The 25,903-nt window shown below is 25.2% G+C and overlaps 1 protein-coding gene across 1 annotated transcript; it reads left to right on the forward strand.

The window, feature by feature from the left end:
• The first annotated feature begins 3,140 nt into the window (after positions 1–3,140).
• LOC141537538 (alpha-N-acetylgalactosaminidase) lies at positions 3,141–21,165 on the forward strand. The gene is given in 8 exon segments (XM_074258573.1): positions 3,141–3,784; positions 13,879–14,053; positions 16,591–16,765; positions 16,852–16,946; positions 20,119–20,419; positions 20,422–20,477; positions 20,591–20,755; positions 20,853–21,165. Coding segments are annotated over 8 exon segments (1,344 nt in total). The 5' UTR covers positions 3,141–3,599; the 3' UTR covers positions 21,045–21,165.
• The last annotated feature ends 4,738 nt before the right edge of the window (positions 21,166–25,903 follow it).

Below are 25,903 nucleotides of genomic sequence, written 5' to 3' on the forward strand. Positions count from 1 at the left end.
TTATTAGACTTTTATGAAATGTATTTTTTTTTTTTTTTTCGGTCAAAACTTGATTTTAAAAAGATTTTTGAATGTTTAAAAATTTTTTAAGTTAGAAGGCAATATTTGTAATTTTTCATTAATATACATAATAAATTTATGATACTGAAATTAGCAAATATCTAACAATTCTTGCAATTTTTATAGCCAATTAATTATTATGAGTAAAATATATTAAAAAATTTGCACTCATCATTTTCTACAATTTTTACATGTTGAATATTCCAGTTAAATTTAATTCATTATAATTTAATTGTTATAAAAATCTTAAAAATTGTAAGATATCTGTTAAACTCAGTATCTTATAAATTTTGGCGTAATTTACACCACAAATTTACAAAAATATCTAAATAATCAAGCTCTGTAATTGAATAATTAATTATCTTGGAGGAATTTATCCATCATGCTTATACTATTTAGTTGGTTTAAAATTACAATTATTTTCATATTTCTTTTTCTATTGAGAAGTAGTGATTTCTCTATAAAATAAAATTATTAAAAAAATCAATTGAGCTGTGATATGATAGAATGGCAAGTGAATTTTTCTTTCCAATGCCACAGTTGTTCTGCGGCAACCTTGTGGTACTCATAAAAATGTTTTAATGTAATTAAGGCGTAGCATCAGTGAATTGGAAAATTTTTTTAAGTACTGTGGTGCTTCTGCGGTGATAAAACTGTATTCTTAACGTTTTAGCCTTAGCGCGGCATCGTTGCAGTAGAAAATTTTTTACATTACTGCATATGCGGTGCTGTAGTGATTGGAAATAATTTAAAAACGTAACAAGTATAGTGTTGCCGGAATTTAAAAGTGTGAAGGCAGTTTACTTTGAATAGAAAAAGGTTTTTTTTTTTTTTTTTTCATATACGGATTTTTAAATAATATAGTATTTAATATTGATAAATATTTGATAAATGTTATCTTTTGAAAAGAAAATTAGTAAGATAAATTTTATCGATCTTAGTTTTCAAAAGCAACTTTTATTATTAAATACTCTATTACTTTTCTTCTATTATTCTTTAATTTTTTAAATTGATTTTTGATTAACAAAATTAAATTTATTGAGAAAATTAAATATTGGCTTTATATTTCTGCCATATGCTTTGGCAATTTTAAATTACTTGGAATTTTTTTTTTATATTCTTTCGAAATTAGACTTTTATAAATAATACACTGTAATGTTTAAAAATTTTGATAATTATTAATTTTTAAATAAATAAATTATTGATAAAATAACGAACTTGATGCTAGCGTCAACAATACCAAATTCAGAAGTTTGAAAATAAAATTCATATTTTAGAAATTTTTGTAAAAAATTATGCTAAATATATTTTTATGTCAAATTTAGACGAATTTTTATAAATTAAGCATCTATTCTGTTTATCAGCGCAAATCCATTATTTGAAAAAAAAAAAAAAAAAAAAAAACGAAGAAGAAATAATTTCAAATTATTAGTTTAAAAAAAAAAAAAAGAAATGATCAGTAAAAAAAAATTTAGTTCTCAAAAATTTCGTCAAAAAACAGCAAAATTGCTATTTTAGAAAATATTTTGTTCTAATTTAGAGTTTTTGTCATCCATCAATTTAGAATTTTGAGTCAAAAAAAAAAATTAAAGGTAAATATTTACAAGTGGAGATTAATCATTTTAATTTTTATTTTTTTGAACGAAATTTCTATTCGATTTAATTGAAATATTTTTTTTTTATTGCATAAAAAATGAGCAATTAAAAAAAAATATAAAATAGAAATTTTATCCAAAAATATAAGAGCTAAAATTTTTTCTAACTTTTAAAGACAAAAAAGATATCGAAATATTTATTTTTTCTTACACTACATTTTTTATCATAAATGCGCTGCAAAAACAAACAAAATCAAAAAAAAATTTGAAAATGTTAATTTTTCACCTTGTTATGCCCCAAAAAGGGGTTGACCCAACCTGTAAATAATTACCATTATTTCTTTTTTTTTTCATTAGGATTAAAAAAAAATATTACTAACTTCTTTGCAAAATTTGGGATTAAAAATTATTTAATGAAATGTAATAAGAGCGTGGCTAAAAAAGAACAATGAACGAAAGTATATTAATAGCTACTATCTTTCGAAATATTTGCTATTATTTTATAGTTATTTTTATACAGTTTGATTTTTTTATGATATTAAAGCTGTCACCTGATTAATTTTCAATTTTCAATTTAACAATTAAATTAATTTTAAAAAATTGCATTTTTATTTTTTTAATTTCTAGATGTCAATTTTTTTAATTTTTTTTTTTTTTTGTAATAATTTATTTGTTAATAAAAGTTCTAAAAACAATCAAATATCTCCTAAATTAATTTTCAGTTTTTTTTTTTTTTTTTTTTTTTGTAAAATTACAATTACCTCGTTTTAATTAATTTAATTTAAAACAGTTAAATAATAAAGTGATTAATTTTATTAAAAATTTAATAATTAGGGAATGAAAAATCTTATTTGTTTTTCTGAAATGAGTAATGTGAATAAGAAAAAAAAGTGTTACTTATGTCCCTGAAAAATTAATAATTAAAAAAAAATATGATAATTTAAAAAAAATTGATAAAAATTAACTTAGCAGATGGTTGATAATTTAAAAAAATTTTGTAACAAATAAATTATAGCAAAAAAAAAAATTTATAAAAAAATTGACATTTAGAAATTTTAAAAACTACAAACGCAATTTTTTAAAATAATTTTTTAGAACAAATTTATTTGTTAAAAAAAATTAAAAAATTGTCAAGTGACAGCTAACTTTAATGTCATAAAAAATTGATAATAAAAAACAATATCAATTATTTTATTCCAAAATTAGTAATTATAAAAAAATGATTGCGACAAAAAAGAGCAACCGTTGGTGATATCATTAAAAAATACTTTTGTTGCCGCACACTGAATCAAAGTTAAATAATTTTAGAACAATAAAAAATATCTTATATATTTTTTCGCGATTCACGTATAATAATACGTCCCTGATCACGTAATTTCCACTGATGGAGTTGACAACACTGATTTAACGATTTAACGAAAGGTATAACAGAAAAGCAGATTTAAGAATGAAAAAGTTGAAAAGAGTGGAAGTTGGATGAATTTGATGTAGTATATGTAGTCACAGTAGTATTATATTCTTTCCAATGTATAAGTAAAAAGGAAATGGCTTAAGTTAATATCTATTCGAGTATAGCTATAAGCAAGTATAAAAATGAAATGGGGCATTGGGTGAAAGTAAACTTCTCATCTTGATACGCCAACTAAACTGAAACTCCTATCAGTTTCATTTTACTCGGTAAATCCAAAGGTGAATTAGTTATCAATTGACGGTTTGTTTTTCTTATTTTTTTTACTTTCATGACTAAAAAAGAAAGATAAGTAATCACTGAGGATAGTCCAATGATAGTGTCTTTTTACTATTTTATCTCTCCCTACTCGTGTAACATTTGTATACTCCAATCTTCATAAAATAAATACTTTAACTATGCTCGTAATATTTTAGTTGTTTACAGGACAATACTACAGTAGACTGTTGATGTTTTATTATTACAACTATTTATAAATGAAAGTGATAATACTTCAAAAAACAAAAATGTTTATGACTTTATCAGTTTTTTTATTGTTAATTATTAACAAAAGTTTAGCCCTAGAAAATGGGCTTGCCAGAACACCACCCATGGGTTGGTTGGCTTGGGAACGTTTCCGATGTAATACTGACTGTGAAAATGATCCTGATAATTGTATTAGGTAAGTCCTTTTTTTTTTTTTTTTTTTTATTTATTTATTTTATTTTTTTATTACATAAATACATTTTATGAGCAATATTTTATTTTATTTTATTTCTTCTTTATTTTAATAATGCAAAATCTAATAAAATTTTAATGTCATTAAAATTAGCCGACGTTTTAAATTTTTTTAATAATTAAATTAAAACAAAAAAATATTTTTAAAAATTGCACTTGCAGTTTTTGATGTTTTTACACGTGCAAATTTTTTTGTAATAATAGTTTCAATAAAAACAAATTCTAGAAATTTTTAGATGTCGACTAATTTTATTTTCATAAAATTTTATTATCAAAAATAAAAAAAAATCTTTTGAAGCTGAAAGTGTATATTTATAATTTTTCGAGTTTCATGTTAAATTTCTTTTAACTTTTACTTTCGCTGTCTGATTATATTCTTCGAACACTCAATGTTTTTAATTAATCGTGAGACTGCAGATAAATTATTGAAGAAAATTTAATTATATTTATGAAATTCAATTTTCTAATAAGTTTAAAAATTTTATTTTTCTATATTATCGTATTAATTACAGTTTTTATTAATATGCAATAGTAGACTAATAATGCAATTCTTAAAATTAATATCAGAAATAATTTTTCTCAAGCGATCTTTGCAAAATAAAAATTTCTTAACAATGACAAGAGAATTATCATTTATTATACTTTTTATTCCCATCAGACGAGATTGGAATTTTACTTGTATAATTATAAAATTATAATCGACTTTTAAATATATTTTCTTAAATCTGTACAACTATATTCAAATTTAAAAATTTAAATTCAAATTCGATCTTAGTGATCGATTATTATTTAATCGACTTTTCAACTATTAAATGGAGCGTTTTAAAAATTGCGGTAGAATGTTTGAATCTATCTGTGTGAATAAATAATTATTTACTTTGAAATAGTGCATTGATACAGATCACTTCTCTTTATGCGCTGATGGAGAGAACTTTTTGATCGCCAAATCGATAATCGATCTTTGTTGAGATTTTATCGTTAATGTTCATTTGGAGTAGTTGAAGAAATCGATCAATCATTTTTTTTTATTTCGAAATCTATTTAATTAATTAAGCCACACAGTGAGTTATTATTCACACAAAAAAAAAAAAATTCTTGATCGGAAAACAAAATTCTTGGCTCAAGAAAATTTTCGAGTGCCTGAAGGAAGACCGAAGTTGTGTTGGTCGAAGTAAAAATTTTTCTTGAAATTCTATTCTTGGTGGAGGTAATTTTTTCTTAATTCAAATTATCATAAATACTTGATACAATAAAGAAAAAATGAGAAAATTTTTTTCTTGAATATTTGATACCCATTTTATATTATTTTAGCGTGTAATTATTCATATTGAATGAAAAAATTGATTCAATATTATTTGATCTTCTTATTTAACATGTTAATCAATTAAAATATTAATGAAAATTTACTTCTATCGAGACATTTAATTTTTTGGAGCAAGAAAAAAATTATCTCAAGACAAAAAAATTTACTTCTATCAAGAACTTAATTTTTTGGAGCAAGAGGCTGAATTTTCTCAAAACAAGAAGATTTTCTTGACTTAAATACATTTTCTTGGATCAAGATAGGTCATTCTTAAAGCAAGAGAATTAATTTTGTTGGAATAAGAAAAATTTCTTGTTTAAAAAAAATTTTTTTCGCTCAAGAAAATAATCAAGAACAAAAATATTTTCTTGGCTCAAGTGAATCTTTTTCTGTGTACAAGTGGGGTCAACCCCATTTTGGGCCATAACTAGGTGAAAAATTAACATTTTTAATTGTTTTTTTATTCTGCTTGTTTTTACAACGCATTTATGATAAAAAATGTCGAGAAAGGAAAAAATAAAGATTTTGATGGATTTTTGCCTTTAAAAGTTCGAAAAAAATTGGCTCTCATGTTTTTGGATAAAATTTTTATTTTATCTTTTTTTAATGGTTTTGATATAGATTTTTTTTTTGGTGCAAACAACTCCCCCAACTTAGTCAAGCTTTATTTATTTTTAAAAAGTGCTTCCAGAAAAGAAGTCATTATTCAGCTTGATTAATTTTTGTATTTGTTTTTCGGTAACTAACTGTATTTAAACGTTATGATTATTTTTATGTATACGAAATTTACGCTATATGTTAAAGTTTAAATATTTTAAATATTTTTTTTTTAGTCTGTGAACTCCTGGTCAATTTTATTTAAGAATTTGTATAAATATTCTATTAAATGTTAATAAATATTATAATATATTATAATATCTATTTTTTGAAAAATACATAAAAAACGAACAATTTAAAAAAAAGTCGGTCAATTTGATCAAAAAAAAATTTAACATGACTCAGCATGGGTTGACCCCACTTATCAATAATTACCATTTTTTTGATTCAGGTAATTTTTTTTAACTTTAACATTGTTTTAGAAATGGAACTTATTGTAATCTTTGACTTTTTATCTGAAGTAATTTAATGCAACTATGCAAAAATTTACATAAAATTATAAAAAAGCGTATAAGTTTTTATATTTTATTAAAATAAAAAATCTAATAATTTAATAATATGAAAAATAATTAGAACTTTTACTATTTGTAAGTTCATTTTAATAATAGAAAATACTTTACCAGTAAAATATACACTGAGAGAAAAGATAATTTGCTTGGGTTCACGATCCATAATTATTTAACACATAAAAATGATATTTAGAATTTTTTTTAAATTACATATTTTTTTTTTTCTAAAAATTCATTGAAAAAAATAGAATGTATTAATAAAAAAAATTTAATCAGCAATTTTTCAAAATGATAAAAAAATTGACATTTTATTTTCTAAATCGTTTATTTTCACGCATGGAATACAGAGAAAAATTTTATTAGTTCTTTTAATAGACATAGAATTTTTGTTAACATTGAAAGTTTAAGAAGGATTCAAAACATTTATTTTTCAAATTTTGATGATTATTCACGTAAATTCGCGGTAAAATAGAATAATTATAAAAAATGTTTCAAAATGCTAACTTTCCGATTTTTTATGTAAAAAAAAAAAACCAGGTGACCCTGAAATTAAACAATTACCAAAAAATACTTCTACTAAAGAAATTTGACATGAAAAAATATATTCATTATAATTATTAAGAATGTATATTAGTCTTATCCGAAGAATTGATCAAATTTATTAACATAATTTTTATTTAATTAAAAAAACTATTAGTTGCTTGATCTATTATACAACGAAAGTAGATATTGATGTTCTTTTATCAGAAAATTGAATAATTTATTCCAACTAATTCTCAATCCAAAAATGTTTGTTTTAATAATACTTATTAATCGTATAGAAGCGGCGGTTTATCGTTTTTAGTCATAAAAAATAAAAAAATAAAGATATTCACAAATTTTTTTCACATGTTTTACTTTTCGGAGAATAAAATACAAAATTTGTTTTATTTCTAAAAATTTGAATTTACGGGGCACAACTATTGTCACAGCCTAAAAAAGGCGATTTTTGGGAAAAAAAAAAACTACTGTATCAATTATTTAAAATTTTTAAGAGTATATTTATGAATGTTTTGAGAATACACAGTAAAATTTTTGAAGAAAAAAATTACATATTTTTAGAGTTACATACGATCTCCGACGGCACTAAAAAAAGGTTCTCCACTGCTGCAGTGATTCCGGCCTTCTCCGTGAATGAAACGTTAAAAAAAAAAAAAAATTCTCGTTAAACGAAAAGATATTGTCCGTACAATGACCCACAGTCGAAAAAAATTAAAAATTTTGAAAATGACGGCGTTTTCTTTTTTAAAAAGTTGAATTTTACCCAAAATTTTGGTCGTTTTTGGCCTGCCAAAATTCGATTTTTGATCAGATCAAAAAACTGAAGGGTCATTGTATGGAGAACTATATACAGAACATGAAAAAAATTTGGTAGTGATCGGATCATTTGTCTCCGAGTAATCACTTGAGCAAATTCGAAAAATGCTGTTTCGAGAAAAACGCGTTTAAAAATAAAATGATTCTATTCTAACTGCCGAGCGGCTACTCTGTAAATGGCTATAACTCAAAACTATTTGAGATATTGATTTATAATTTTAGTATGTTATTTTCAAAGGCATAGCCTATCGAAATATAAAAAAAAAAAATTTTTTTAATTTTCACACTAGTTGTGCCTTTTAATGAAGATTCATTGAAATGTATTCATTTTTAAATATTAATATAGAGATATACTTTTTTTATGTTGCACTTCTATATAATTTTATCAGTGTAACAATATTTGAATTGAAGATTAGTAAAGTAACTTATAATTATCACACAACATAGTTAATCAGATTAACTTTTTAAAATCAAAATATTGTCTCAAAGTAAATATAATAAATCTGTCAAGATTTTTTTGATCAACAAACAATTTAATGTTTTGATTGAGTGAAAAAAATAAAAAAATGTATTAGTTTTTGATTACCATTACTGTAAAAGTGTAAAACAATTGCTATGCCAATGAAAGGAAATATATCATAACTCACCTTCTCTTAAGGTGCTAAATTACAGAAAATAGAAGATAAATATATAGAAATATTGAGAAGAAATATATTCCTATTCCAGAAATCGTTTAACCTTAACGGAAAATTGTTCTTGTTCCAATCAAACTGGAAATCTTTAGTTAGCTTAACATTAATTATTTATTATTTTTTCAATTGAGTCTTAAAAGGTATGTGTAAAATTGAGTTTCAAACAGATTCTGAGCAATCATTTATAATTTACAATCATGTTATTGGCTTATGAGAAGTGTTTGGTTAAATATATGTCTTAGATAAAGCATAATCATTATAACTTTTAACGTATAATTTAATAGATTGTATACTGAGAAACTACAATCCTTGCTATTATATATCCTAAAAAAATTATCTTGTTATTTATATTCTATAAATATATAAATAAAAATGAAATAATTCTGATTCATCACTGATTCAGGATCTACCGGTGTAAAAAAATTGTCTTCAAATTGTCGTTTGTTTAAGATCTTAAACGTGGCACAAACCAAGACTTTTATGATGTCAAAAAAAAATTCCGAGAGTAGATTTTTAAAATTTGAATCTCAAATTTGCTATGAAAATAAGACGATATCACAGCGACAGCTGCGAAAAATTATTATAGAGTCTTAATAATAATCTAAAAATCGTCTTAAAAAAATCTTAAAATAGTTTTAGAAAAATCTTAAAATAGTCTTGAAAAAAATCTTAAAACAGTCTTAAAAAAGTTTTAAGAAAATTTTTCGAGACTATTTTAAATTGAGCTGACAGCGACAAAGTCCGGAAACATAAAAACGGAGCGTCTAAAAAAAGTCTTAAAATTGTCCGATAATAAGTTTTCAACAATTTCAAATTCAATTTAAAAATAGCGTACTCAAGAATGTAGCGATTAGAAAGTCGTAAAATCGTTTAAAAATTAATTTTCATAACAAATTTGAGAACCAAATGTCAAAAATCTGCTCTCAGAATTTTTTTTCAAGTTTATAAACAGGGGCCCGGTAGCTTAACTATTAGAGCTCCTGACATGTTATCAGGGAGATCCAGATTTGATTCCTGGCTTGGTAATCAATCCCATTTATTTTTTCAAGGTTTGTCTCTGCTCTTATTTAGTTTCTTTCATTTAAATTAACATCTTTATAACTTGAACAGATACCACAAGCTTTCAGCTTCACTAGTATTCTAGTTCGATGGATCTCCATCGAACTTATATGAAGAGAGAATGTCTCACGACCAATAGAGAAGATGGAATTTCCATCCGTTGGCTTGAATTAGATTTATTAATCACTTAACCGCTAGGTGTAAAAACATTAATTGATACATATATAATTCGGTTGTAAAAACAAAATAATTGATATTTTTAACTTATTTTGATGTTTTTTCCGCATATATCGCACTTAATAAATTTTTAAAAGTATGGTATTGATCTCCATTAAATTATCTTGACAATAGTATGCAAAATATCTTGATTCCCTGAACTAGCAAGGCCATAATAATAAAAATAGTTAACGAAATGAGGCGAAAAAAATTATTCGATCGTAAAGCACTCTCTGATGCTTTGCAGCATGAGTCGTGCAAAAGGAAAATATTACATTATATAGATTTTGCAAGAATTAAATTGTAAAATGTAAATATTACATTTAAAGTTGTGAAAATTAACATTCAAAATTTGAATTTTAAAAATGTTCTTTCGAACTACAATTTTTCTAATTTTACATTTGAAGTGATACTTGTTATTATTTATAATGTAATTTTTTTCTTTTTGTGTTTTTGGTGTGATTTCATCGTAGCTATATTATTTTAGAGATTTATTTAAAAAATACCCAAATTATGGATAGTTTGATTAAAAACATCGAAAGAGTCATTGAGCTTTAATCATTTAATCACAACGCGTAATTTTTGGTAATCACATTATTTAATATTTATTTAAAGTTATCAAATGTTGAATCACTTATCTCAAAGTAATATTCTTTCCTCACATATATTATTGTAATTCTACAAACTTTATACAATTCCGAAGTAATTTACAAAGTCAAAGATTTTCACACCTTTTTAGTTGAGAGTTGTCATAAATTATGGGTGTGTTAAGTATCTAAACTTATTTTTTCTCAAGAGAATTCCGTACTAATAATTTGTTATAACAAATAATTTTTTTGAATTTTTGTACAGTCACTTTTAACGTATTATTGAAAAATGAAAAGTAAAAATATAACTTGAAGCGCATCTTATCAGCATTTACGTCAATTTCACAGAACTGAGCTTACTCATGCCTTTCAAAAGTTGTTTGATGCAAAAATCACATAAATAGCCTTTTTTTTAATTTTATTTTCTATGACCATTAACTTTAATAAAATCACTCAAAATAATTATAAAGTATAAGTTCAGCATTTCAAATTAAATATAATATCATTAACTTTGATGTGATATATTTTTAGGCATGGAGTATTTCTTCTCGATCAAAAGTTATTCACGCATAAAGTCACGGTAATAACGATGGCCTGTAAATAAAGTCGTTGTTAACTTTCCATATTGAGAATTAAAATAAGAAATTTTACAAATTCGAAAAAAAAAAAAAAATTGATATCGTTATTTTATTATCGACCTAGGCTAAATAGTTGAGGTATAAGTAACAGTTTTTAGAAAAAAATTTTCAAGAAAATTTATCATTACTTATTTTTATATTAAAAACTTGAAAATTTTATTGAAATACAATTTTGAAAATTTTTCTTCAAATCTTTTAAAAAAAAAAAAAAAAAAAAAAAAGTAACGCCCCAATCTGCAGATTTCTTGCTAAGTTTTAAATGGGCATTTAAAAAAAAAAGTTAACGTCGTTTTTTAAAAATTTATATTTTCAAGACAGCTGGAAAAATGAATTTTTTGTCAATCAAGGAGGCTTCTTTCAACTGAAACTGTAACATAAAATATTGTGAAAAAAAAATCGGATTACGATAAAAATTAATCTACATGCATCTAGTGAGATCTAAATAGATATTATTTAGAAATCTTTGTAGGTTTAGATCGATTTACGCAGATTTTAATATTCAAATGATGGGAACTTGCTTTAGTTATCATAATCAACATAATCAATCATGCTACTTTTTAAATATTTTATTTATTATTGAAGATTTCAATAATGTCATTTCATAATTATTTCTTTTAAAGTTCCGTATTTCTTCATTTTTTATGGTTTACTGGGCAGAACGAGTTTATAATAATTTCTGGTAACTTCCGCTTACAATTTTTATTGTCATTCTTACTCCAATGAGTCGACTTAATGAAAAACTAGTAGTTTTTAGTTACTACGTAATTGTTGAGAATTATGAATTACGATTAAAAAATTTTTGGTTAATGATTTTTCAATATTTTAAATCAAAAATACGTACTTAATTTGGGTATTTATAAAATAAAATTCCAAAGTAATGTAGGAGCAGGAAAAATATTTTGTTGTAAATATTTTCTATGCTTCTACTTTAGTAAAAAGTATTCGGTGTTTAAGTATTTTTATTTTAGTTTCAAGGATAAGTGGTTGTAAATTTAAGGATTAGATGAGTAACTAGTATTTCTAACATGCTGTTGCCAGATGTCAAAATATAGTTACTCTGTAAGATGTTTAAATATATTGTAGCTTGAGTGCGAGTGAGAGAATGAGTAAGGGTGTATGAAGTATGTAAGTATACTGTTTAGAGACAGGGGTGAGAAGGGACCAAGAGGCCCAAGTAATTTTAAAGGATAGTTTTGTAAGTTAGTCTAATACCACCCAGGCTAGTGAGCAGTTGTATGTTATTTTCCCTTATCAATAAATCTATTATTATACTTTTAAAAAAATATTGTCTCGTGCTGTAATTTCTTTTAATTAATATAATCTAAAAATCTATATTTTATAGTAATATCACTAGAATAAGATCAATTACCAATAATTTAACTCCGTACATCTACGTAGATTTACGGAGATCAAAACATTTCTTCTCGGAAAAGCACAAATTCAGAAAGACCTTTCTGATGGGACTAAATTCAACTATCGAAACCTATTTTATAATACAGAAATATTCATTGACAAATTTTATGTATTTTTTTTAACTATATAATAGATAGATAAAAAATGTATATTTTTTTATATGATTTTAATCACTTTTGATGATTTATTCTAAAAATTTCATAATTAACATTCCACATATTTTTGTGCTCATACAACTTAAAAATATGAATAGAAATTTTTTTTAAACTTAAAGAATTTATAAATATTTTACTTGTGTACAAATTCAAAAAAAGTAGTGAGAGACTAAAAAACTGATCTAAGGTTAAAGACCTAGTTATTGACACTAGCCTAGTTGTTTGACATTTGCAATTTTATTCTAATTAAAAAAATTAAATGTTCTAAAAAAACCAATTTTCTTAAAATTTATAATTCAAAAATTCCCGTGTAAAAAAAAAATCGTCTTAAAATTGTCGTTTGTTTAAGATTTTAAACGTGACACGAACCAAGACTATTTTAAGACGCCAAAAAAATTCTGAGAGCAAATTTTTGATATTTGGTTCTCGAATTTGTGATGAAAATTAATTTTAAGACGATTTTACAATTTTTTAATCGCTACATTTTTGAGTACGCTCTTTTTATATTAAATTTGAAATTGTTGAAAACTTATTATCGGACAATTTTAAGACTTTTTTAAAACGTTCCGTTTTAATGTTCCGGAGCTCTGTCGCTGTTAGCGCATCTTAAAATAGTCTCGAAAAAATTTTTAAAACTTTTTTAAGACTATCTTAAGATTTTTTGAGACTATTTTAAAAATTTTTAAAACTATTTTAAGATTTTTTAAGACGATTTTTAGATTATTTAAAGACTATTTTAAGACTCTATAATAATTTTCCGCAGCTGTCGCTGTGATATCGTCTTATTTTCATAACAAATACGAGAACCAAATTTCAAGAATCTGCTCTCGGAATTTTTTTTGGCGTCTTAAAAAGTCTTAAAATAGTCTTGGTTTGAGTCACGTTTAAGATCTTAAACAAACGACAATTTTAAGACGATTTTTTTTTACACGGGTTATATTTATTAATTTATAAGAGTTGATTTGTTTTTTTTTTAATTAAAATAAAATTGCAAGGGTTAATGACTAGGTTATTGTCAGTGTCAATAACTGGGTCTTTTACCTTACCGAATAAACCGTTTTTCAGATTTCTTTTTATTTGAAGCGTTGGAAGCTATATTGCACCTAAAATGCCAATTCTTTTTCTACTTTTAAAAGCTTCAAAATAAGCTCAATCTCTTCATTGAAGAAAAACTTGTTATGATCATCAAAGTCGTTTATTTGTCCGTTTTTAGAACTTTGAAGTTCTAAATAATACTTTTATCTATGAAAAAGTTGCACAACACCGATATAAATTGTTGTTATCATAAATATGATAAATAATATTAACAATAATAAAACAGTTTTATTGCAATATCTTATCGATTGTTACACATATCTAATCGATAATTAAAATGACCGATATCAATATTAATTCGTTTGTCAAAAAATGATTAAACACAACTTAATTGAATTTTTTTTTTTTTTGTTTTTAGCGATCAGCTATTCAGAACGATGGCAGATTTAGTTGTTGCTGAAGGTTATGCCGATGTTGGATATGAATACATAAATATTGATGACTGTTGGATGGAAAAAAACCGTGCTAGTAATGGCAATGTTGTCCCTGATCGAAAGAGGTTTCCATATGGTCTAAAAAGCCTTAGTGATTATGTAATATAATATTTATATCTTATATTTTTCGTTTATTCTATCTTTGACACTGATTTTACATATTTTTGAAATCATTTTTAGGAAGAATAAAGCACACCTACATTGAAAAAAATTTACTTGGTTCTAGAAAAATTTTTCTTCAAAATTGTATTCTTGTTTCAAAATATTCAGCTTTTTAGTTCAAGCAATTAACTAGTGAATCAATAAATTAAAATTCTCTTAGATAAGCAGAAAGTTCACCAAAAAATTTTATTCTAACAATGCACTTTATTGTTTTCAAAGAAAATGCACAAATATTTTGTTCAAGAATGTATTTTTTGGATTACAATTAGTTCAGGATGTTATTGGCTTTTATCAAGAATACCGTTAGGATAGAAAATTTTCTAATTATACAAAATCTAATTTGAAATGATTAAATCACTGCAAAGTGTCTATCTATATATTAGTCAACTCAAACCATTTTAAATTGTTCTTAATAATATCACATTAGATTTCTTAATCAGAGTTCTCAAATTTCGACTACTTATTATCATTATTTTATTTATTTCGCGTGCAAAAGGTAAAAGGGTGCATGGCAAAGTATACGCCCTTTTAGCTTTGGAAAGTTAAAAGGGCGCATAATTTTTTTATCGCCAATCGACGGGTAAATATATTCTTCGCTTAAAAATAAAGCATTGATTTCCTAAAGCAAAAGGGCGTTTACAGAAAAAAAATGTTCTTGAATCAAGTATATAATTTTGAAGAGCTTGATATTCTTGATTTGAGTAGAAAAATTCTTGATTTAAAGAAATTTTACTTGATTCAAGAATTTTTGTCTTAATTCAAGACAATTACCCTCTTCAAAATTATATTCTTGGTTCAAAATTTTCTCTTAAGTCAAGTTAATTTTTTTCTGTGTATGTCTCTAATTACGCGTCCTTTTAGCTTTAGGAATTTAAAAATTTTATGCCCTAAAGCTAAAGGGCCTATAAATTTTTTTCGAAAAAATTCATCAAAATGCTTATTTTTAGCCTAAAAATGAAAAAAATGGTAGATTGAAAGAGACGTATTCTAACTATACATACACTTTTAAAATTACAATTCAAAATATTTTTTTAAATTGCAAAATATGCGTGATTGTATTAATTTATTTTTATTTGGAAATTATTTTAATCCCATAAGTTTTCGATTAATTTATTTATCCATTGCTTATATAAAAATAGTTTAAAATTATTATTTTTCAATATTGTCTCATAAGTAATATTTTTTATTTTAAAAATTTTATTTCATGTTTTGTGAAGCTATTTATCAAAATTATTTATAAAATCTTAAATTTTTTTTTATGCTCCCTTTTAGCTTTAAGATGCTCCAATTTTTTTTTACAGATCTTTGTGTTTTTAATGATTTTAAGCAAAATGACAAAAAAATTTTTTTATGCGCCCTTTTAGCATAAATCCCTACTAACCTGTAGCTATACGCCCTTTTTGAATTAGGCACACGATTTATTTAATTTGAATGCCAAGGTAATGGCCGAACGGCAAAAATACAAAAATAGAAGAGTATAAAGTACATGTAAGAGTATTAACAGTTCTACATGGATAATTTAAAAATATTTGAATTATGGCTAATAGAACAGTGCAAACAATCAAAAATTTGAGAAATGTAATCAGCTATTTACAATCAGTAAAAATGAGGTGAAATAACAGTAAGCAAGAAATTTTAAAATGTTCCAGATTAGGTTTAGATTCAAAGCACTGCAAATTACACAAAAAAATTTTATTTTAATTTTTTGAAAATTGATCTATAGATCTAAAGGGTGAAGAGTTTGATTATATCGATTAAAAATAATATATCGCGTTGCTGATGCCATAAGGGCGTACAATAAAAATCCTATTTTTTTCTGAGTCTAAAAAATTTTTAGTTGGGAGAAAGTTTTTTTTGCATTTCTTCACGTTTCATACAAAAATACATTGATTCCCGAAAAAAAAATTTTTATACGCCCTTATGGCATCCAAGATGGGTCCCAGGAGCCATAAGGGCGTGTAAAAAATTTTTATTTGGAAACCGACTTAATTTTTCATGAAATGAGCAGAAATGCAAAAAAATTTTTCTTCAAACTAAAAATTTTTGGACTCAGAAAAAAAAATAGGATTTTTATTATACGCCCATATGGCATCCGAGGTGGGTCCCGAAAGCCATAAAGGCGTATAAAACTTTTTTTGCATTTCTGCACATTTTGGAAAAAGTACGCAGATTATTCCCGAAAAAAATTTTTAAACGCCCTTATGACTTTTCACTGGGGCCTTTTGCCGGTATACGCCCTTTTGGCATCTGAAACGCGATATTCTTGAACGTAGTTACCGACCAAAAATATAGGTCTCTTAAGTCAAGAATACAAGATTTAAGACAAGAAATTTTTAAGCAATACAACTAATCGTCTTCAAAAGTTTCTTAAATCAAAATTATTTATTGTAAACCAAGAAAATTTTTCTATCAGTGTAAAAGTTTACGCTCAAGAAAATTCTTTTGAAATATTAATGAATTCTATGTCTGTTTAGATTCACATGAAAGGATTGAAGTTTGGAATTTATGGCGACTATGGAAATTATACTTGTGCGGGTTATCCAGGAATTTTAGGTTACATGAAAAATGACGCTGCATCTTTTGCTTCTTGGAATGTTGACTATGTAAAACTTGATGGATGTTACGCAGATCCCTCTGACATGGATCAAGGTAACCATAATAATTATTGATTATATTAATTTTAAAAATAAAAATTATTTTCAACTAGATGATAATAAAGAATATTGTGATGCCAGGTTATCCAGAGTTTGGAGTTCATTTAAATCAAACAGGAAGGCCTATGATTTACTCTTGCAGCTGGCCGGTTTATCAAATTTATGCTGGTATTAAAGTGAGTAAAATTTTATCGTTTTTATTAATTATTTTACTATCAATGAAGATAATTCAAAAGTTAGAATTAAAATAAAGTCAAGTTGTTGCATAATTTTTTGATGTAATACAAAAAATAACTCGATTAAAAATTATTAGAGGTCGCGAAAGATTTAAAAAATTTTTCACAATTATTAAAAATAGAGTTTTGTATTTTTAATAATTTTTTCGCTATGCAATCATTAACTGTGTTGAAACTATGAATATTTTGAAAATTATTATATGATACTGAAATCAGCAGATATATGATAATTTTTTCTATTTTTATTACAAATCTATTATAAAAACAAATATTTTTAAAAATTTGCACTTGTGATCCTTTTAAATTTCTAGATGTGGAATTTTTATGTTTTGATTTTTATTTTGATTTTTATGGGTTGCTTAAGATGTTTTATCTTTTAAAGAAGAGAACTTTAGATGTTTTTTAAATTTAAAAATTTTTGTTAGTTCGTTAAATGTTAAATGCAATTAATTCTTAAAAATTTTTAAAGAATCAAAAGTAAAATTCTGCGGTTGTGAATTTCGTACAGAATTCTTCAAATTATACTTTCAAAGGATACATAAAAAAACTATAAGCAATTTCTAGAAATCAAAACACTAACTTGAAATTTTTATATTACAATTTTAACTTATGAAATGTTAGAATAACAAATAAATGAATTAAAAATTAAAAAAATTTTATTTTGAAAAAATTTTGACAAATCTGCGGTGATGCGATACAAAAACACCATGAATTGAACTGGTTTTGGATACTGAAAAGTAATTGTTAGTTTCACAGCTGTCTGTTTTTTTTTGCATATAAAATCGGAAAATTTATATTTTGAAACTTTTTTTCTTCAAATTATTATATTTAGCAGAATTCACGAAAATAATAAATTATAAAATTATAGGAATAAATTCTTCAATTACTTTCAGAGCTTTTGATGTTAATAAAAATTTTGTGTTGACCGAAAATTATTAATAGAATATGTTCACATAAATCTAGCGATTTCTAGTAATTTTCTCCGTAAAAAAAAAAAAAAAAAAATTAGAATTTGATTAGAATTGATAATGGGTTTTGTAATTATTTTATTCTTGATGAACTTTTGAAACAAAAAAATATGTAAATATCATTTATATTATAGATTGAAGCATTGTAGGCCGTGAAACTCAACAATTACCGTAATTTTCAGAGAATAAATTTAATTTATAAAATGGTAAAATAACAAAAAAATATATTAAAAACTAGAAAAATTCAATTTTTTCAAAATTTCATCTATTTTCGACTAATTTTTAATTGCTGATTTTTGAAGAGGGTTTTAAACATGCTTAAGGTAGTTGTCGTTAAGGCATACCGTCAAAAATTCTAAATTTTTGTATATTTATTGAGGACATATTGATATCGCGTTACTAATGCCATGAGGGCGTATCCCGAAAAAAATACCCTTAAAAAGGATAAGGGCGTATAAAAAATTTTTTCCGGAAATCGACGTAGTTATGCCTGAAACGGGCAGAAATGCAAAAAAATTTAGTACACCTTTATGGCACCTAGGGTACTTACCGGGAGCCATAAGGATGTACCAAAAAATTTTTTTCGGAAAACAACGCATTTTACTTGAAACGCGTAAAAATGACGAAAAAAATTTTTCAAATTTGAAATTTTTTGGTACGCCCTTATAGCACCCGGGTTACCCACTGGGAGCCATAATGGCGTACAAAAATTTTTTTGTGGGAAACAACGTATTATTACTTTAAATACATAGAAATGATGAACAAAATTTTTTTTTCCAATTTGAAACTAACTTTGATCAAAATTTTTGAAATTTAAAATTTGTAATAATTTCTTTATTTAATTAAACAAATTTTTCATCATTTCTATGCATTTAAAATAAAAATACGTTATTTCCCAAAAAAAATTTTTCTTTATTAGGCTGTTATGCTCTTATGGCATCTGTACTCTGGTGAAAATTTTTTCAGACTTTTCTCTCAAAAACTCTGAAGAAGTCTTTAGAAGTCTTTAGAACTTGAGATAAGAATTTTTAGAGTTTTTCAGAGAAAAGTCCGAAAAATTTTTACAAGGGTAACGCGATATAATTACCCTAAAAATTTGAAGTCGATTGACCACCTATAACCCGAGATGAATTCAGTTAAAAATTGGATATTTAACATAAATTGCATGGGCTTTCTGCAGTTCTGTACCAATTTCTTAGTTATAAAAAAAAACTAACTGTTAGAAACTTTCAAAAAACTGATAGTCTTTTAATGTACTTTTTGTGAGTTTAAAAAAAAATTTTTGGCCGTCTAATTATTTATAAATAACGGATTAAAGTTCAACAATTTATAAAAAAGTATGTATCTACGGAGTTGGACAGAAACAAATGTATGAGTTGCATCTCCACGGGTACGGTTTTGCGTAAAAATGATGGATTACTTAGCTACAAACTTATATACTTTTGCGGCCCGTATAATCTCTAATTTTTTGACAATATTGTACCACGACAACTACCTTAATATCGCGTGCCTAATGCCAAAAGGGCGTATAATTTTTTTTTCGGTGCCAATCGTTTTGTAAACATGTTCTCAGCCTAAAAACGAAGAAAAAAATTCCAAAGCCAAAAGGGCGTTTGTTTCAAGTTATACGCCCTTTTGGCTTTAGAGTACTGAAAATTTAGTGATTTAAAGCCAAAAAGGCGTATAATTTTTGACTTCCCGCCAAGAAAATGAAAAATTTTCTAAAATCGGGAAGTTATTGGTTTCACCCTGTTTTTCGATAACAAAGTTTTCATCAAATCTATATTCAGTTCAAAAAATTTTTTGATGATAATGATGATGAAAAATTAAAGTTACTACCATCGAAAATGTTGACTTTTTCAAAATTTTTTTCATACAAATCTTCTCCGGACAATTTTGAAAACTGTTTTTCAAAATTTTGAAAAATCCGAATTTTTTTATACGCCCTTTTGACGTTAGTACGTCAAAAATTTTTTTCTGCAGATCTTTATGTTTCAAGCGATTCTAGAAAGAATGGCAAAAAAATTTTTTTATACGCCCTTTTGGCATTAGGCACGCAATATATCTTCATAAGAGAGTCGAAAAAGCGTATGTTTTTTTTTTTTTTTTTGTGCTATAATAGTTACCTTTATATGTACATGCAGCCTAATTTCTCATCTATCATATCACACTGTAACCTTTGGAGAAATTATAACGACATCCAAGATTCATGGGCAAGTTTAGAATCAATAATTGACTACTATGGTGATAACCAAGATGATATAATATCTCATGCTGGCCCAGGTCACTGGAATGATCCTGACATGTTAATTGTCGGCAACTTTGGACTTAGTTATGAACAAAGTAAAACCCAAATGGCATTGTGGGCTATTTTAGCCGCTCCACTGTTGATGTCTGTTGACTTGAGAACTATTCGACCGGAATACAAGGCTATATTACAGAATAAAAAATAATTGGTGTTGATCAAGATCCTCTTGGCATTCAAGGACGTAGAATTTACAAAGTGAGCTTCAATTCAATTTATTTTATTTTTTTTTCATACTGGAATAGCACACTGCTTAATGAATTTAATGAAAGGTTACTTTTACTATTAAATATCTGCTTCGTTTATTTCAGCATAAAGGTATTGAAATTTGGGCTAGACCAATCACTCCTGTTCATCAAATTTATTATTCCTATGCGATTGCATTTTTGAACAGAAGAACAGACGGCACACCTTCGGACGTATCAGTAACACTTAAAGAATTGGGTCTTCAATATCCGAAAGGTTACAGAGTAGAAGTAAGTGAAGCTACAATTATATTTTTTCAAATATTATAAAAACCAGATTTTATTATAAAAATAATAATTCTTAATTAAACTTTATCATTTTTTCAAGGATTTATATGAAGACGTTAATTATGGAATACTAACACCAGAAACGAAGATTAAAGTGAAAGTAAATCCATCAGGTGTTGTTATCCTTCGGTGTAACGTTGAACGTGAACAATTCTTTGCACGGAGCCATTTAGTATCACCATTTTTACCTTTGAATCCAGTTTTTAATGTCAGAGATAATACATTTGAATAATTAATTGTTGATTTTTTTTTTTTACTTTTCTAAATGTTTACTAATAATTTTAAAAAAATTATAGATTACATTTTAAAATCAAACACTTTTTATAATTTAGAATAAATTTAATTTACTAAAATTATTGTTGTAATAAAATACTTTATTTACAGTTCCATCCCATCTATCTTATAAATAATTATTAAATAACATAATTATATTTTCTTATTTTCAGTCTTAATATTAATCATTTTTGTCAGTCTTATTTTTTTGATATTTCATCATTTTAGTTATCAATTTTTTTATTAAAATTTGAAAAATTTTATCACTTTTTTGATTTTACAAAGCCTTGTCAAATGCAACAGAATCAAAGAATATGTTGGGAAAATAGCGTTTAATAATTTTCAAAATTTTTTTAATTTTAGGGCCAGTTAAGTTTCGAATTTATTTTTTTTTTTGGTTTCAAAAACAACGTTAAGTGTTATGAAATCATTTAATAAATATTTTTGGAGTATTACAACTCTTAATAATTAAATTAATATGGCAAAAATCATCGACCTATTTTTACTGGTTCAAAAACCATATTCAAGAATTTTGAAATTCGACCATTCATTTTTACACAAGATATTTTAAATAGAAATTTATTTTTGAACTCATTAAAATAATTGTTTCTTCTCAAATCTCAAAGAGATTCGGATGAAGTTATTCTGTAAAAAACGAATTTATTTGAACAGAAGCTTCTGAAGAATATATCTATGCCAAGGGTCAATAAAAAATTTTTAAATACTGTTGAAGTGAAAATTTAGGAATAAATATTGCGAAAATTTTTTGGAGTGAAGATCGAGCTATTTCTGGCCATGAAATAAACATGTTAAAATTTTTTTAATGTTCACTTATTTTTAACGGTTCATTATAAATAGAACAACATTTTTTTAATATAAATTTTCAGCTGAAAAAAAATATTGTACAAATCCTAAGAACTTGAAATCTATATTATTAAGAGAATAAGCGAAATTTTACGGCCAGGATAGTCATACAATAAATTCGGTTTTTTAATGAAATTTAGTGTCATTGCAAAGGTCTTGACTTGAATTTGTGCCTTTTCAAAGTTTTATATAATTCTCCCCGATAGTCAATTTATTATGATAAGTGTTTAGGCTGCATTCGAAAATTCTATATCTCTAGATACATAATTAAGAAGTGACCTTGTATCTTGTGAACTGTCGACATTTTTAAAGATTTAAGCTCACCCCGACATGACACTCATCAAGACCTCTCATTTGAGTACCCACATCAATTTTTCATATATTTTATATATTTATATATATGAATATATGAAAAATATATCAAAATGCATGTGGGTACTCAAATGAAAGCTCTTGATGATTGTAACATCCAGATGAGTTTATATTTATAAAAACGTCAATAGTTAAGAAAGTACAGTGCAATTTAACAAAAGTAATTATTTAATCAACCAAAATTTTATTTATTTATCGTTTACAAGTCACGACAGTAACATAGTGTCTGCAAGGTTACTAGTATTATTTATTTATCATTTTACTTCTGGTAGTAATTCTATAGAGATGGTACACACCTATACATAGAACCAAAAGGAATACATATAGTAGTTAGACATAATTACATCATATTAATATATCGCGTCCCAGATGCCATAAGGGCGTATACCGGCAAAAGGTCCCGGTGAAAAGCCATAAGAGCGTATAAAAATTTTTTTCGGGAATCGACGTAGTTTTTTCCGATATGTGGAGAAATAATAAAAAAATTCATACGCCTTTATGGCTCCCAAGTCTCACCTCAGATGCCATAAGGACGCATAATAAAAATTATTATTATTATTTTTTCTGTTCAAAAAAATTTTAGTTTGAAGAAAAAAAATTTTTTTGCATTTCTGCAAGTTTCATAGAAAAATACGTCGGTACACAAAAAAATTTTTTTATACGCCCTTATGGCATCCGAGGTGAGTCCCGAGAGCCATAAGGGCGTATAAATAAATTTTTCGGGAATTAACGTATTTTTGTATAAAACTCGTAGAAAAGCAAAAAAATTTTTTTCAAACTAAAAATTTTTTTGGACTAGAAAAAAAACAGAATTTTATTATACGCCCTTATGGCATTTGTAACGTGATATAATAATCGATTATTTAATCGATCAAGAACCCTTGTAAAAATTTTTCGGACTTTTCTCTCAAAAACTCTAAAAAGACTTATCTTAAGTTCTAAAAGACTTCTTCAGAGTTTTTGAGAAAAAGTCCGAAAAATTTTCACCAGGGTAATACATACATTGTTTTAACTAATTTTAATAATTTTTATGATTTAGGTTTCTCAATTATTTATAAGCCTAAACATTCTTAGATTTTAACCAGGTCCCAAATTTTTTACGTAAAATTGGTGTAGAGCAATTTAACAGTTTCATTTCATTAAGTAGTAAATTGTAAAATTCAATTGCTACATAAAGAGAATTTTTTGTGCTAATAGATTTATTAATTTTCCGTGTAAAAAAGTTGCGTAATTACACAGGTAATTCGCTGAATATCATGTGGAAGTCATATTTTGACACAAATATGAATTAGTTTTGAGATCAATTCAAATTTGAAATTGATTTGTAGATAAAAATTACGCTTGTAGATTTTTCGATTCTGCTTCAAAATTTTAATAAAAACTTAAAAATATTTTATATATAAAATTTATCTTCAATATTCTTCTAAGTTATAATTATAAAATTTATAAAAATATATTTCTGTGATTATAACGATAACTGTGTTGTAAATTGTGAGCTTTTATGCAATAATAAGACCATGTCAATCAATCCGTTCTATGTTTCCGTACTGTGAAATCAAAAATTTAATGAATTTGTGTGTCGATTCATTAAATCGATCAACAATAGCAAAAACTAATAATTTAATTTAATTACTGTATGTTTTATGATAAGTAATAATACTGAGGAGAAACCTGAAACATTTTTTGTAATAATACCTGTAAATGCGTCTGAAATTGAATGATTTTTTAATAAAATTTTTTATATAATTTATCATTAGAACTATATTTCTATATTATCTTTGGATATTCATCAGGAATGTATCCAGAATTAATTTAAAATTCATATTGGTGTCAAAATATGACTTCCACATGATATTTAGCGGATCACCTACGGAATTCCGCAACTTTTTTACTCCGGTAAAGGTATAAGTTTTTACGAGTGGTTAGTGGTTTTTCAGCATATAGAGATTTACAACCCGTGCAAAAAATTTCTGATTCAGAATGAATTTAAGATTGAAATTCATATTTGAAATTGAATTGTAGATAGAAATTAGCACGCCTGTAGAACCTTCAATCCTGATTCAGAATTTTAATAAAGATTTAATATCGAAAGTCACTAACTTCAAACATTTTTTAAAAAAAAAAAATGAATACCGCTTATTTTTTTTTTTTTTTTTGATAAAAAATACTTGAAATATTTTCAATTAATGATTCTCACTTTTTAAAACAATCCTAAGATATTTAGTAAAATATACAAATTTTGAATGCTAATATTTCAAAATTTAGTGCCGCAGAGACTATTTAAAAAAAATTCCTGCGTATAGAGGATACTTATGAGTATAAGTAGGAAAAATTTCAAAAAATTTTAAGGAAACAGTTTTTTTCTTGGAACGTCCTTAATTAAAATTCTGAAGCAGGATCGCAAGTTCTACAGGCGTGCTAATTTCTATCCACAAATCAATTTCAAATTTGAATTGATCTTAAAACTAATTCATATTTGTGTCAAAATATGAATTTCAATATTGAATCAAATTTTTTTTTGTACAGAAATGATCAAAATATTTAATTAAAGCACATACAATAAGTTTCCTTAAATTTTAGAGTCGTAGCAAGGTGATTGCTTATAAAGATTTTATTTATTTATTTTGTTTTTTTGGATAGTAAGTTATATAATTAAAAAAAAATTTTTTTTTCTAATTATTTATCCTTAGACATAAAATACAAAAGAAATGTTAAAAATCACTACATTTACTCGGAAAGAACAAGATGACACTGAATATCATCCCAGATTATACTGAGTAAAAAAAAATTTCAGATAGTAGCTAGTATAATCTAGCTACTATCTGAAAATTTTTTTCACCACAGACATCACTGAGTATAATCTGTGATAATATGCAGTGTCATCTTGTTCTTTCCGTGTATTTGGATAAAATGTATTAATGATTATTCGCTAAACATTTAATTTTTTTTTAACATAAAAAATTAATTTTTACCGTTCTCACGATTTTTATCTTGAAAGTTCAGTAAAAATTAATAATTTGAAGGAAAAAATCTGCAAAATGATCCGAACTTTCATCCAATTTCAATTCAAAAATATTTTTCAATCATAAAAAAATAAAAATTACTAAACAAATAACAAAATCTTTATCATGAAGAAATTCTGATTTGATCTTACAAAAATAAAGAAATTGTGAGTTTCTCATTTTAACAATAGTCAAAAAAAAAAAGCTTATAAGCAATAAAAATTTTTTAATAATATTTAATAGAAAGTTTAATTTTTATTTCATATATTTTATTAATGTTTCAGTCTTTGCGGACCTAGAAACAGAAATAGAGTAAATATATCTTAAATACCTCTCTTTTATTGACAAACTAAATATTAAATGTAAGAAGTTTAATGGAGATACAAGTTTATATTGAACGGCGAATAAGTTAATTAATGCTTTAACAATTATATAAACAAATAGCGATAAAATAATACTGCACACAGATGTCACTAGGGTGGTTGTTTCGTCATCATTTCCTCTTACGTTTCAGTACGGTTAAAGCTTAGCCCATCAACCCCTTATCAAGCCCCTCCAACCCCCAAACCTGGAATGTGTG

This window comes from Cotesia typhae, unplaced genomic scaffold, assembly GCF_013202065.1.
Source record: "Cotesia typhae breed Kobodo isofemale line unplaced genomic scaffold, CoteBio_Ctyphae scaffold_91, whole genome shotgun sequence".
In the NCBI taxonomy this organism is placed as follows: domain Eukaryota; kingdom Metazoa; phylum Arthropoda; class Insecta; order Hymenoptera; family Braconidae; genus Cotesia; species Cotesia typhae.